Source organism: Capra hircus, unplaced genomic scaffold, assembly GCF_001704415.2.
Source record: "Capra hircus breed San Clemente unplaced genomic scaffold, ASM170441v1, whole genome shotgun sequence".
In the NCBI taxonomy this organism is placed as follows: Eukaryota; Metazoa; Chordata; class Mammalia; order Artiodactyla; family Bovidae; genus Capra; species Capra hircus.
The window spans coordinates 1,605-15,811 of record NW_017213228.1 but is presented as its reverse complement, the minus strand read 5'-3'; the positions used below and the strand labels follow the sequence as shown (position 1 = coordinate 15,811).

General features: G+C 40.0%; 1 protein-coding gene across 1 annotated transcript; it reads right to left on the bottom strand.

Annotated features, from left to right (window-relative positions):
• Window positions 1-789: 789 nt before the first annotated feature.
• Window positions 790-9,949, bottom strand: LOC108635292 (b(0,+)-type amino acid transporter 1-like; the record flags this gene model as incomplete). Its single annotated transcript, XM_018045505.1, has 3 exons — window positions 790-870; window positions 8,780-8,929; window positions 9,853-9,949. Coding segments are annotated over 3 exons (328 nt in total), but the record flags the coding sequence as incomplete, so codon positions are not given.
• Window positions 9,950-14,207: the final 4,258 nt, after the last annotated feature.

Genomic DNA, 14,207 nt, shown 5'->3' with positions numbered 1-14,207 from the left:
TCCCATTAAAGCATTAGGAATCTGCTAAATATTTCACTGCCACCAAACCATTTATAGGAAAAATGTGAATGACTCAGTTATATGTGTATATTTAACTATTTACCACTGACAAGGCTGAATATGTAGTCTGAAGTCACTTAGTCAGCATCTCCTTTAAAATACAGATGGTTCATTCTCTTTACTTCCTTAATTCTAACTTAACAGTTTTTGTTGGAAAACAGCTTGGCTAACACTCAAAGCTGAGAAATAAGGCATATTTGGGTGGGGCCTTTAGGTGTAAGTTATCCTGGCTAGATTCTCTGTCAGTATAATCAAATGCAAGTCCGTTTTCAGAGGCATAGGCAAGTGTGGCCAGTTTTCTGATAGTTATTAACCTTTTCCTTTCATTTTCACCTCAGAGCACCAGCAACCCCTCAGCTTTAGGCTTAGATCAGCGTAAAGAGGTTAGAGGCAGGAGGGAGCTCTTTCAAGAAAGGAACAAAGTCCTTGGGAAATAATAGAGGCCACAGATGGACCCCAGGGGTGTCACACTGAGGGGAACAGGTCACGTGTCCTCCAAAAGAGGAGATGAAATTTTGTTAGCTCTGTGAGACCCTGTGACAAGAAAGTCCTGGTAGCATCGGGACAGATGAGGCTGCGGGGTGTTAGGCTTGCCTTGCTTCACTAATAGCACAGCGGTTCCCCGGTTGATACTTACTTGAGATTTTCTGAGCCCATCCAAACTTATAGTGGACAAAAAGGAAATAGAATACAAGGCCGCTCAGCATAAACAACACACAGTAGAGATACTCCCACGCAGGTGCGCTGATGATTGGGGCCAAAACCAAAAACGGATAAGAGAGTCACCAAGATGGGGATGAAAATGGGCACCTGCAGGCAGAACAACATGGAGTCATGACTCGGCCGTGAGCACTTGTTTCCCTTGTGAAATTTTTCATACCCTTGATAGAGAAAGAAGAACATAGTTTTGATCGCTTGTAAGTAAATTGCCGACCTTCATTTCACTTGTTCTTTCCTTTTCCCTAGAATATAAAGAAAACGCCTTCACGTCACTTTTAGCTGTAAAGTACACATCATGCATTTCTCACCGACAGGGACTTGGATTTTAACCTGTTGGTTCCCTCCTTGCTCTGTCTCACCATTAATTTGTTGCCAGAATCAGATGGTGTGTCCTACACTGTCTTCATCTGCTAAGTCGCTTCAGTCGTGTCCGACTCTGTGCAACCCCATAGACGGCAGCCCACCAGGCTTCCCTGTCCCTGGGATTCTCCAGGCAAGAACACTGGAGTGGGTTGCCATTTCCTTCTCCAATGCTTGAAAGGGAAAAGTGAAAGTGAAGTCGCTCAGTCGTGTCCGACCCTCAGCAACCCCATGGACTGCAGCCTTCCAGGCTCCTCCATCTGTGGGATTTTCCGGGCAAAAGTACTGGAGTGGGTGCCATTGCCTTCTCTGAGCTCTGCTGATAACGTGCTCCTCTGTCCCTCTTGTTTGTTAAAACCGGGGGCTAGACCTGGAGGCAGGAGGCTTTTGTGGTGGAGCGGTGCACTTCCTTTCATCACCTCAGGAAGCACTTAAGGTCTGACTGCCACACTTTGGAATCCCTGAAGTCAATCAGTGAATTCAGGGGGCTCAAGAGACATCCAGTCCAGGCAGATCTGGATGCACCCATTTCTCCAGGGAGCTGTTTCTTTTCAGTAGGAAATGGACACTTAGAAACCATCATCTGGGTGGTTGGGGTATTCAATGTTCTTTCACCAGGACAGAGAAAAATCATTTTTTTTCACAAAGGGGAAAAACATTGCACAAATGATTGTAATAGTTTTGATTCAAATGTAAGATTGCACTTTTTTCCTTAGTTTACTCTAGACTTGCATTTTCTTTCCTAATGCTTCTTTTCAGAAATCTTCGTAATGGCTTTCACATGATTATTTATTTTCTTTATCTTACAGTGTGTCTATAATAAAATAACTATACCAGTTCATTTCAGTTCAGTTACTCAGTCGTGTCTGACTCTTTGCAACCCCGTGGACTGCAGCATGCCAGGCTGCCCTATACCAGTACTACCATTGTAAGTAGCATGAAGTTTAAGACTTTTTTGCAGTTCTTTTTAACAGAAGAGTATAAAGCCACAAGGGAAATGCAATTAAAAGTCATGCACTTTAGTATCAGTTCTGGTAATTCTGCTCTGCGTGTTATGTCATCTACTTTTTATAGAGTAATATTTTTTTATCTCCATTTGTTTGGAGTTTTCAGGGATTTGCTCTTTCCCTTTGCAGCGTTTAATTTTTTGATATTATAAATTTTTTCTTGAGTTTGCTTTATTCTCCCATTATTTCTTTTTGCAAATAAGCACATGTGTGTGCACAAACATGCATACACCTGTTCATCTTCCACTACCCTTACATAAAACGCAGTAAATGCATAAAACACAGTGTTACATCTTGTTTTTTTCCATTAATATACTTCAGAGATAGCAGTGCTGTATAAAATTACTTATCCATTTTATTACTGCATACCACTCTATTTGGTGGATGTTCCAAACTTATCCAGCTAGTCTTCCACTAATTGACATTTGGTTGTGTTGAGGCTTTCGCTTTTACAGTTAATGCTGGAATAAATGACCTTGGGGTGTGTTTCATATTTTCTGTCACCTTCACTTTGGGATCCGCTTCAGTTCAGTTTAGTCGCCTCAGTCTTGTCCGACTCTTTGCAACCCCATGAATCGCAGCATACCAGGCCTCCCTGTCCATTTACCAACTCCCAAAGTTCACTCAAACTCATGTCCATCGAGTTGGTGATGCTATCCAGCCATCTCATCCTCTGTCGTCCCCTTCTCCTCCTGCCCCCAATCCCTCCCAGCATCAGAGTCTTTTCCAGTGAGTCAACTCTTTGCATCAGGTGGCCAAAGTATTGGAGTTTCAGCTTTTATCATCAGTCCTTCCAATGAACACCCAGGACTGATCTTCTTTAGGATGGACTGGTTGGATCTTCTTGCAGTCCAAGGGACTCTCAAGAGTCTTCTCCAACACCACAGTTCAAAAGCATCAGTTCTTTGGCGTTCAGCTTTCTTCACAGTCCAGCTCTCACGTCCATACATGACCACTGGAAAAAACCCATAGCCTTGACTAGACTTTGGGATAGATTACCTCAAAACAGGATGACTGGGTCACAAGGTAAATCCATATGTAATTTTGCTGGATATGGCCAGGTTTCCATCCATAGCGGGCATATCATTTGAATTCCACTAGCAGTGTTGGAGAAGGCTGCTTCCCCATGGCCACCTCCATGGGGATGTGGCCAGACTCTGGGATTTCTGCCCCATCTTACAAGCATGAAATGGTAGCTCGTTAGAATTCTGGCGTCTGTCTCTTGTTAGGAACAAAACTGAGTGTGCTGGGGCCCATGTGTTTCATGTTTAAGTGTCAATGCGTTGTTCTCATTGAACTTTGTTGACTTGTGTCCATTTATATCTTTTGTCCGTTTCAGTTGTTAGTAACTCCCATCTCAATTTTAGGCACTCTTTAAATGCGGGCTGTTACCCTTTTTGTGTGTGTGATATTATTGCAGATATTTCCCCCCAATATTATATATATGTGCTTTCAATTTTCTTCGCTTTATTTGAATGCATGCCATTTTTATTTTGGCCACGAGATACAGTTGCCCCTTTTTAAAAAATTACTTCTTGATTTTTGAGTCATTGGAAAGGTTTTCTCCATTCTTGGATTATAAACCAGTTTATGTTTTCTTCATACATCAGTACTAGGATATTTAAATTTTAGAATCTATATTTTAATTTTTAATATTTAATGGCCAGGTTTTCCCTGGCCATTCTTGCTATTAGTAGTTTGTTCTTCAATATGAACTGTATAATCAGCTTGTCTAACTCCAGAGAAAAAATTAGATGGTGTTTATTATAGTTACATGAAATGTCTAAATGAAGGATGCTGAGTTTCCCTATCCAAGAAGATGATGAATTTCCATTTGGCTCAAGTTACTTTTTTTGTCTTGCAGGAGAATTTTACTTTTCCACTGAGAAGTCTAACCTCTTATTGAAGTTCATGGCTAGGTTTTTGTTTCAGATGGAGTAGGGGGAAGATGAGGTGTTGTCTTTCATTTTCTTTTCATTGGACATCATTTTTATAAATAAAGGCTATTGATTTCAGTGTCTTAATTTTATGTCATATTACTTTACTATATTTTCTTGTAGTTTTTTCTTTGATCTTTTTGGGTTTTCCAGGTGTACACTTTTATTTTCTTTGAATTTAGAAAGACTTTCAAAAACTCTTCTCTAATCCTTACGCTCCAAATGGCTTTCTCTTACGTAATTGCCTTGCTGCTATCTTCAGAACAGTGTTAGCTGATAGTAGAAATCAATAGAAGGAAGGCATTCTTGTCTTAGACCTAGCAGGGATCTCTCTAGTATTAAGGTTATCAGTTAAGCTTATCAATTAAGGTTGCTTTTTGCCATAGGTGTGTTTGTGTGTGTGATCATACCAAGGAAAAGATTATGCATTTTTATCTGTGTTTCTATCAGTGATGTATGTTGAATTTTATCTGGTGGTTTTTGGCATCTGTGGGAGGTGATCATAGGGGTATTCACTGTAGGTATATTAATATGATGAATTATATCCCCCATGAATTAAATCCAGTTCATTCTAATCTTCAGCCACGCTTGCACAGACTTGACTTAGTCATGGTATGTTTTTAATATAATTGGATTCTATTTGTTTAGTTACTTTATGATTTTTCTATCAATATTCAAAAGTGAGACTGGCCTGTCATTTTTCTGTGCTATCTTTGCAGCGTTTAGTATTAGTGTTACAGTCCATAAAAATAAGTTGAAAAATCAGTAAACAACCTGTAGCTTACCTTAAAAAAAAAAAAACAAAACAGAAAGCATAAATACACAGATAAACAAAAATGGAGAAATAATCTCCAGAACATAGGAATTTTTTTTTTTTTAATCATAAACTATTTTGTATAGCTGTATACAAATAAATTCAAGCACCTACATGAAATGGACAGTTTTCTAGGAAAATACAGCTTACTACCCGAGCAGAATCTGAGTTCATGGTGAAATTCTAAAAAATAATCCAGTTAAGAATCGTAAGTTCTTTCTTTAAGAGGTTTATTGATTCCTTCTACATTCTTTTGGTTTTCTTGGTTGATTCTTCTCTTGCTTTTTGAGTTGTCTATTTAATTTGTTTTCATTTTTATTGATGTAAGTAATATAGTGGAACTTCCTTAAAGCACTGATCATAGATGTCTTGTTTTCATTATTGTTATTTTTAGGAATTTATGTACTTTCATTTCCTGTCTCCATTTGGATCAAAAAATATGTTAATTTTTAAAATCGATTTCCTGTTTTATTGCATTATGGACAGAGAATGTACTTTGTAACATGTCTGATGTTTTAATCAGAGTTTTTCTTGGTGGCATTACAGATTCAGACATGTCCCCTTTTCACTTGAAAAGGTGTGATTGCTATTTGGGGAACTCAGAATTTGACAGGAATCCCTAAAATTTTACCTGTTACATTGTTTTAGATCTTCAGTCGCTTTTACTAGTGATGTGCCTGGATCTATCCTGCTCTGAGGGAGATGTTCTAAAGTCTTCTGTTTGTGTGTGTCTGTTTCTCCTTGTGTTTCCTGTAGTTTGTTTCATAAAAGTAATTACGTCGTGTCGTAAATAGGTTTTCATAACTCTTATCTCTTTAATGGTCTTTGTCTTGTATTCTGGGTCTGAGTGCTTGTCTGATAAGATCACAGCCCCTGTTTTCTATGTATTTTCATTTGCTTCGTTTTTCTTTGCCTATCCTTTTAATCTTTCACCACTTTGTAAACCTGCCTAAAAATTATTTTTTTCTTTTAATGGCCAATTTAAACTCTTTAGGCTGAATAAGCCAGTTTATTCATGCAGCTGGCAAGTTTTGTCTTCGTATCATTTCACATGTCTATATAAAGTACCTTCTACTTAACTGTCATTTTCTTGCCCTTTAAAGAGTAACATTCTGTGGGAAGACTCTCACCAGAGGCTCCTTCCTTTATTGTTAAAGTGGGGGAAATTACCACGTATCAGGTGAAATCTTAAACTTCTAAGTAGAGTTTTCAGATATAACTAAAAGAAGTAAATGCATATATATATATATATATATATCTCCAACACGTGCTATGGACTTCCCTGGTGGCTCAGTGGTAAAGAATCCACCTGCAATGCAGGAGACAAGGGTGCAGTCCCTGGGTCTGCAGGGTCCCCTGGAGAGAAGGAAATGGCAGCTCATTCCAGTATTCTTGCCTGGAAAATGCCATGGATGGAGAAGCCTGGCGGGCTGCAGTCCCTGAGGCCGCAGAGAGTCAGACACGAGTTAGTGACTACACAGCAACAAATGTGTTATACCTAGAAGTTAGCTGCTTTAAAAAAAATGATTTTCTGGGCACCAATTGGTATGACTGTTAGTAAATGGTTGCCTTTAATGCAATAACATGTTTCCCAAAGCCTGAGATATGCGTGCTTTTCCACACTTTTCAGTGCACCTACATGTGATGGCCGCTTGCGTCGGGTTTGGAATGTCATTTGAAACTTTTCACACACATGGATTAAAAATACTGTAGCGGGTTTTGGAAATTTAAATACTCATTTTTTCCCATATAACTATCAGACATAAGACTATTAAGAGATTCATAGATTCTGTAAAGTTTGGGAATGTTAAAAAACTAATAAGCAAAAAAAAAACAGTAACAACAAAAAACCCTAATAAGCATTCTACTGAGAAAATGTCAACCAGGAAGATACTCTGATTTGTTTCCCTGTTTGAGTCTTCATGTATAGATTCTTTCGTGATGTGGTTTCATGGGTGTGTGTGTGTGTTGGATATATTTATCTATAAATACTAATTTTCTTAGTTCTCAACCCAGGGATCGAACCCAGGTCTCCCACATTGCAGGTGCATTCTTTATCAACTGAGCCACCAGGGAACCCCTTTCTTCTGAGCATTACCATTATAAATAGGTATAATATAATACCTTTGTCTCCCCCTTTTAAGATATTGTTCATAATAAGCAGTAATGAAGTAAGCTAAAGATTTCTTCTCCCCGCTCCAGCATCTAATTTCAAATGGTGCCCTAAAGCAGTTTCTCTGACACACTTCCCTTGAATACTTTCCTATGCTTTCTCTTCCACTTTTGTTATATTGTCAGTGCTTCATAATTTACATACTGTTTTGCCATCCTTATCTCCTGTCGTTAAGTGTTGGTTCTTAAATATATTCACCTTATGCCCATGACTTTTTTGGTTTCTAAAGCTCATTCTTTAGTGATTCCAAAGGAAGGAAGGTTTCATATAACAATGTATGCTTTGAGTTCTCTCACTGGAAACTTTATTCTTCAAGGTCAGTTCGAGTAGATATAAAATATTTGACTTAACATTTCGCTTCCTTGAATATCTTAAATAAGTTGCCTACTGTCTGATGGCATAAAGTGTAGCTGGTGAGAAGTCTGATGCCTGTATATTTCCTTTTCTTTCTAAGTGAATTGAGGTGGAGGAGGACAAGAAAGAGGATGTGATATACCCAAAGCATTAAAACAGAAAAAACTCCATAGTTTTATCAGAATGTATTTATACTCTAGTTAGGATATCTCAGTTGTACTGTATGACTTTCAGTGTGTTGATTCAAGTCCCTGCCTCCTCTTAAGGTCCCCTCTCCTCCTTTCCTTCCAAATTCAGGAAAGGTTTCTTAAATCACAGCTTTTAAGAATTCTATTACTTCCATTTTCTTCCTCAGCGACTCCAGTTACACGTATGTTGATCTCTCTCATTTTCTTTCCTGCCTCCTTCCATATTTTTTCTCAAATCCTTTTCATTTCAGTTTGAGCAGTTTTGTGCAGATTACAAATCTGTGCTACCATCATGATTTTGCATGCTTGATTTCCTGATTGAGGGGTGCTGCCTGATCCCAGCAGGCCACTCTATGCCACTGCTGTCCTTAGCGATTGGGTAACAGTCAAGCTACCGTTCCAGAAAGACTTTTAACCAGATTTATGAAACAATTCCAAAGCTAAAGACGCTATTTTTATTCTTGCTATATAGTTTCTGAAGCCCTCTTTTTGCCTACCTTTTTCTTAAATCTGTGCTTGTTATCATAAGAATGTATGTGCTAAGTCACTTCAGTCGTGTCCAACTCTTTGCGACCCTATGGACTGTAGCCCACCAGGCTCCTCTGTCCATGGGATTCTTCAGGCAAGAATACTAGAGTGGGTTGCCATTTCCTTCTCCAAAGAATATATACCATAGGTTTTAATATAAAAAAAAAAGAGCCCATAACATAAGCAAAACACAATACATTCTCCTTCCCCATTGGTATATGGACCCACACCAGCCATGGAGGCAGGTGGGAAGGAGCCTCAGACAGATTGCAGAGGTGGACTGTAGGCGGCTGCAAGCACAGGAACAGGTCTGGGTCTGAGTCAGAAGTCCCCATCAGTAGACAACAAGTGTACGCTCGAGAGATCCTGGAACTGCCAGAACTGGAAATCTCCCTTTGCTTAGGTCACAGGTATTGCTGATAACTTTAATAAATTAATGAGATGGCTGACTGGATCATAATATGAGATGAAAAGGAAACTCCAGCTCTTAAGTATGCCATTCAGGAGAAAAGGTTGAAAATAGAAAGCAGGCTCCTAGAACTCAAAATAGTTACATCTAAATAAATAAATTAGTTACCGCTGTCTAGCTCACTTCAGGAGAACAAAGCCACTTGTGACATTCGGGGAACTAAACCTACCTTGATAGGTCTTTTCAGCTCTTTCCTTGTAAACCTCATCACAATGAGTCCAGTGATCGTCAAACCATAAAACAGCCATGCAGCAAAACTGAAGTAATTGACTAATGAGTTGATGTCACCAGGGATGATGTAAATGATCGCTATCATGCTCTAGAGGAAAGAAGAATGAATCCTTAGGTCATCAGTACATGAAAACATTACCCTTATGACTTCACAAAAGACAAAAGCAGCAGCAGATAAGCACTGTAATGTGAAAGAAAACTTCTGCTTATCCCATTACATTTGGAATCAAGATTGGTGGAAGCTCTTTTCTTTGAGGTGGGATGGAAACCTGGAACATAGGTGGCTCTTTTAAACAGGAGAAAAACAAAATGTATATTGCACCAGCTTCCTAATTATTAATTTTCCTGCAAAGAGTTTTCATTGGAGGAAAGAACCCTGCACTAGAAAACCCAGGCTGTCTAGGTCTGGTATTGACTGCATTTACTGCACTGTCCTGGACTTGTAATTCCTGTAATTCTGGGTCTGTTGTCTCATCTCCAGAGGGAGTTGACAGAGAACAGGGGCTCTCAAGCTAGGGTGTGGGTGGTCCAAAGTTGCCCGTAATAGTTGCATATAACCAAGGACTACCCCTCACTGAGAAATTCCAATCAGAAAATGTCAAAGGGCCTTTAATTCACAAGCATCCCATGATTTACAAATTATTGGGCCACAATGAGAAGCTGTTGTCATTAGCCACCTTGTAAAATGCCGTATTCTCCTTCCCCATAAGCTAGTGGGGTTTGGTACAGTTTGTTTCCAGGGACCTAGAGCACACAAATGTGCATGTAGAACATGTAAAGGGTACAAGCTTGGAAAACTCAAACAGTGTCTTTCATAGATAAATTCAGAACAAGAGGCAGAAATTGGTGTGAATTATTTTAATTGTTTTGAACTATTTTATATACCCGAGGACTGGGGAACCTGGGTCATTTGAAAATCACTGAACTTAGTGATCAGGTTTATACTTTATCATCCAGACTGGGGGACTCTCTGCCTTAAGAGGGTGTTTTCATGGCAGAATTCATACTTACATGAAACATGATGGCAGGAGCTGGAGTGAGGCGCTTGACGCTAATGTAAGACAGCACTTTCAGCATGTGGCCTTCCCGGCCTGCAACGAAAACAAGTCTGCAAGGGCAATAATAAGGAAGTCAGTCGATGAAGGGGTGTAGGCTGCAGTATGAACACAAAGCAAGTGTGTCCTAATCTCACTACTGAGGCCACAGAGCAAAGGACTGAGCTATGACCCAGGTATTTTCAGATAGGAGTCCAGTCTCCTGAATAAGTGAGCTTTACACAAGTAAGCTGATTAAAAGCATCTTAGACAAATGCCTTTTCACACTGTTCATGCAGTTCTCAAGGACAGAATACTGAAGTGGTTTGCCATTCCCATCTCCAGAGATTTCTTCAAGAAAATTAGAGATACTAAGGGAACATTTCATGCAAAGATGGGCTCAATAAAGGACAGAAATGCTATGGACCTAACAGAAGCAGAGGATATTAAGAAGAGGTGCCAAGAATACATGGAAGAACTATACAAAAAAGATGATAATCACGCAGATAACCACGATGGTGTGCTCACTCACCTAGAGCCAGACATCCTGGAATGCAAAGTCAAGTGGGCCTTAGGAAGCATCACTATGAACAAAGCTGGTGGAGGTGATGGAATTCCAGCTGAGTTATTTCAAATCCTAAAAGATGATGCTGTGAAAGTGCTGCACTCAATATGCCAGCAAATTTGGAAAACTCAGCAGTGGCCACAGGACTAGAAAAGGTCAGTTTTCATTCCAATCCCAAAGAAAGGCCATGCAAAGCATGTTCAAACTACCACACAATTGCATTCATCTCACACACTAGCAAAAGTAATGCTCAAAATTCCCCAAGCAAGGCTTCAACAGTACATGAACCTAGAAATTCCAGATGTTCAAGCTGGATTTAGAAAAGGCAGAGGAATCAGAGATCAAATTGCCAACATCCACTGGATCACAGGAAAAGCAAGAGAGTTCCAGAAAATAGCTACTTCTGCTTTATTGACTATGCCAAAGCCTTTATGTGGATCACAGCAAACTGTGGAAAATTCTTAATGAGATGGGAATATCAGACCATCTTTCCTGCCTCCTGAGAAATCTGTGTGCAGGTCAAGAAGCAACAGTTAGAACTGGACATGGAACAACGGACTGGTTCCAAATTGGGAAAGGAGCACATCCAGGCTGTATACTGTCACCCTGTTTATTTAACTTATATGCAGAGAACATCATGCAAAATGCCAGGCTGGATGAAGCACAAGCTGGAATCAAAATTGCCAGAAGAAATATCAATAACCTCAGATATATGACTTCCCTGGTGGCTCAGATGGTAAAGCATCTGCCTACAATGCAGGAGACCCGGGTTTGATCCCTGAGTCAGGAAGATCCCCTGGAGAAGGAAATGGCAACTGACTCCAGTACTCTTGCCTGGAAAATCCCATGGATGGAGGAGCCTTGTAGGCTACAGTCCATGGGGTTGCAAAGAGTCAGACAGGACTGAGCAACTTCACTTTTGCTTTTTTCAGATATGCTGATGGCACTACCCTTAATGGCAGAAAGTGAAGAGGAACTAAAGAGCCTCTGGATGAAAGGGAAAGAGGAGAGTGAAAAAGCTGGCTTAAAATTCAACATTCAAAAAGTGAAGATCATGGCATTTAGTCCCATCACTTCATGGCAAATAGATGGGGGAAACAATGGAAACAGTGACAGACTATTTTGGGGGGCTCCAAAATCACTGCAGATGGTAACTGCAGCCATGAAATTAAAAGATGCTTGCTTCTTTGAAGAAAAGCTATGACCAAGCTAGACAGCATATTAAAAAGCAGAGACATTACTTTGCCAACAAACGTTCATCTAATCAAAGCTATGGTTTTTCCAGTAGTCATGTATGGATTTGAGAGTTGGACCATAAAGAAAGCTGAGTGCTGAAGAATTGATGCTTTTGAACTGTGGTTTTGGAGAAGACTCTTGAGAGGACTGCAAGGTGATCAAATCAGTCAATCCTAAAGGAAATCAGTCCTGAATATTCATTGGAAGGACTGATGCTGAAGCTGAAGCTCCAATACTTTGGCCACCTGATGCAAAGATCTGATTCATTGGAAAAGACCCTGATGCTCGGAGAGGTTGACGGCAAAAGGAAAAGGGGATGACAGAGGATGAGATGGTTGGATGGCATCACTGACTCGATGGACATGAGTTTGATTTGTAAGTTCCAGGAGTTGGTGATGGACAGGGAGGCTTGGCGTGCTGCAGTACATGGGGTCACAAAGAGTCAGACACGACTGAGTGATTGAACTGAACTGAGAGGAATGCAGCTGGTACAGAGGGGTCATCTGGGGGAGGGGTAGGTGAAGTGGGAAGTTGGGGAGGCCCTTTCAAGGAGGAGATAACTGATCTGAGTCCTGAATTTGTGCAAGAAACAAATGTAAAAAACTAGTCCAGGGCCTTATGAACCACAGTGCTTTGTGCACTTGACAGACGCCAACATAGATGTGCTTGCACTTCTTAAATCTGATGCAAAACAAGTGGCTTAATAACCCCCACCCCCTGCCCAGAACTCCTGATTATTCCAGAATATGAAAGGCAGTGTCTAAAATGGTAAATTAAAGGTGAAGGAGAGCTAAATGGAATTCCTAACAGAACAAAAAAGTTCTCGTAGTTAAGAATTTAATCACAGAAAACTACAAGTTAAAAAAGTACTTTGGCCACTGATGCGAAGAACTGACTCATTGGAAAAGACCCTGATGCTGGGAAAGATTGAAGGCAGGAGGAGAAGGGAACGACAGAGGATGAGATGGTTGGATGACATCACTGACTCAATGGACATGAGTTTGAGCAAGCTCTAGGAGTTGGTGATGGACAGGGAAAGCCTGGAGTACTGCACTCCATGGGGTCGCAAAGAGTTAGACACGACTAAGTGACTGAACTGAACTGAGACTGAATATGAAGCACAGAGAAACAGAAAATATAGCCAGGAAATTAAAGAAACACAGGAATAAGCTTGAATATATTGAATGGGATAAGAAAATTCAAAGAGCAGAAAGGGACTTCCCTGGTGGTCTGGTCCAATGGCTAAGACTCTGTGCTCCCAATGCAGGGGACCTGGGTTTGATTCCTGGTCTGGGAACTAGATCCCACATGGCTGCAACTAAGAGTTTGCATGCTACACTACCTCTCCCCCAAACAATGCAAAACAACAAAGAAGAGCAGAGAGCCTTTACACAATCAAAACATTCTGAGCCTTCAGACTGAACCCACTTCAGGAAATAAAACATACCCAGATATAAACATAGCGGAAGGGAAAAAAATTTAAGCTACCAAATTTAAAAGATTAATTACAAAATTAGGACAGCCAGAACAACAGCCATCTCATGAGAAATACTACTTTGAAAGTGATAAGGGAAATTGATTAGATTTTCAGATTAGAATTCTGCATAGCCAAATCATCATTCAAGACTACTGGCAAAATAAATGTTTAGATAAACAATAGCTATGAGACATTTACTTTTCTTCAGTCCTTGTTGGAAACTATTAAAAAGTCTACTCCAACAAAGAGGACACTGAGCTAAGTTTATTTAAGAAGCAATGTTAAGGAGACAATAGTAAAATATATTTTGTATGTTTGCAAGTATTGGGTTTTTTATTTCTGTCATGATAGACTTTTTTTGAGGATTGGTTCCCTTTACAAACACGGTGTAGCTGATATACTAGATGATATGAAAGGGAAAGCCCTTGCAACAGAGGAAAGAAAACTGAGATACTGATAGACTCTAGTAGGGTATTCATGTTAAATTTTAAAGGTAACTACTAAAAGAATAGAAATATAACTTTCATCTATATCAATACAAGAAAAAAAAGGAATAAAAACATTTTCAGATCAGTTCAGTCACTCAGTTGTGTCCGACTCTGCCACCCCCATGAATTCCAGCACGCCAGGCCTCCCTGTCCATCACCAACACCCAGCGTCACTCAAACTCAGGTCCATCGAATCGGTGATGCCATCCAGCCATCTCATCCTCTGTCATCCCTTTCTTCTCCTGCCCCTAATCCCTCCCAGCATCAGGGTATTTTCCAATGAGTCAACTCTTCACATGAGGTGGCCAAAGTATTGGAGTTTCAGCTTCAGCATCAGTCCTTCCAATGAACACCCAGGACATTTAATGGTTAATAAATCAGGGTAAGATTTTTTTTAAGCCAAGAAAACACAAAGGAATATGATAGGAATTAATTTATCTGTAGCAGTAATCATATCCAATATAATCAAATTCCACTTGCTCAGCTGGAGACTCTCAGGTTGGGTTTGATGAAAGAGATGCAAGCCAGAACCCGTATCACTGAGAGGTAGACATTTAAAAGGGGCA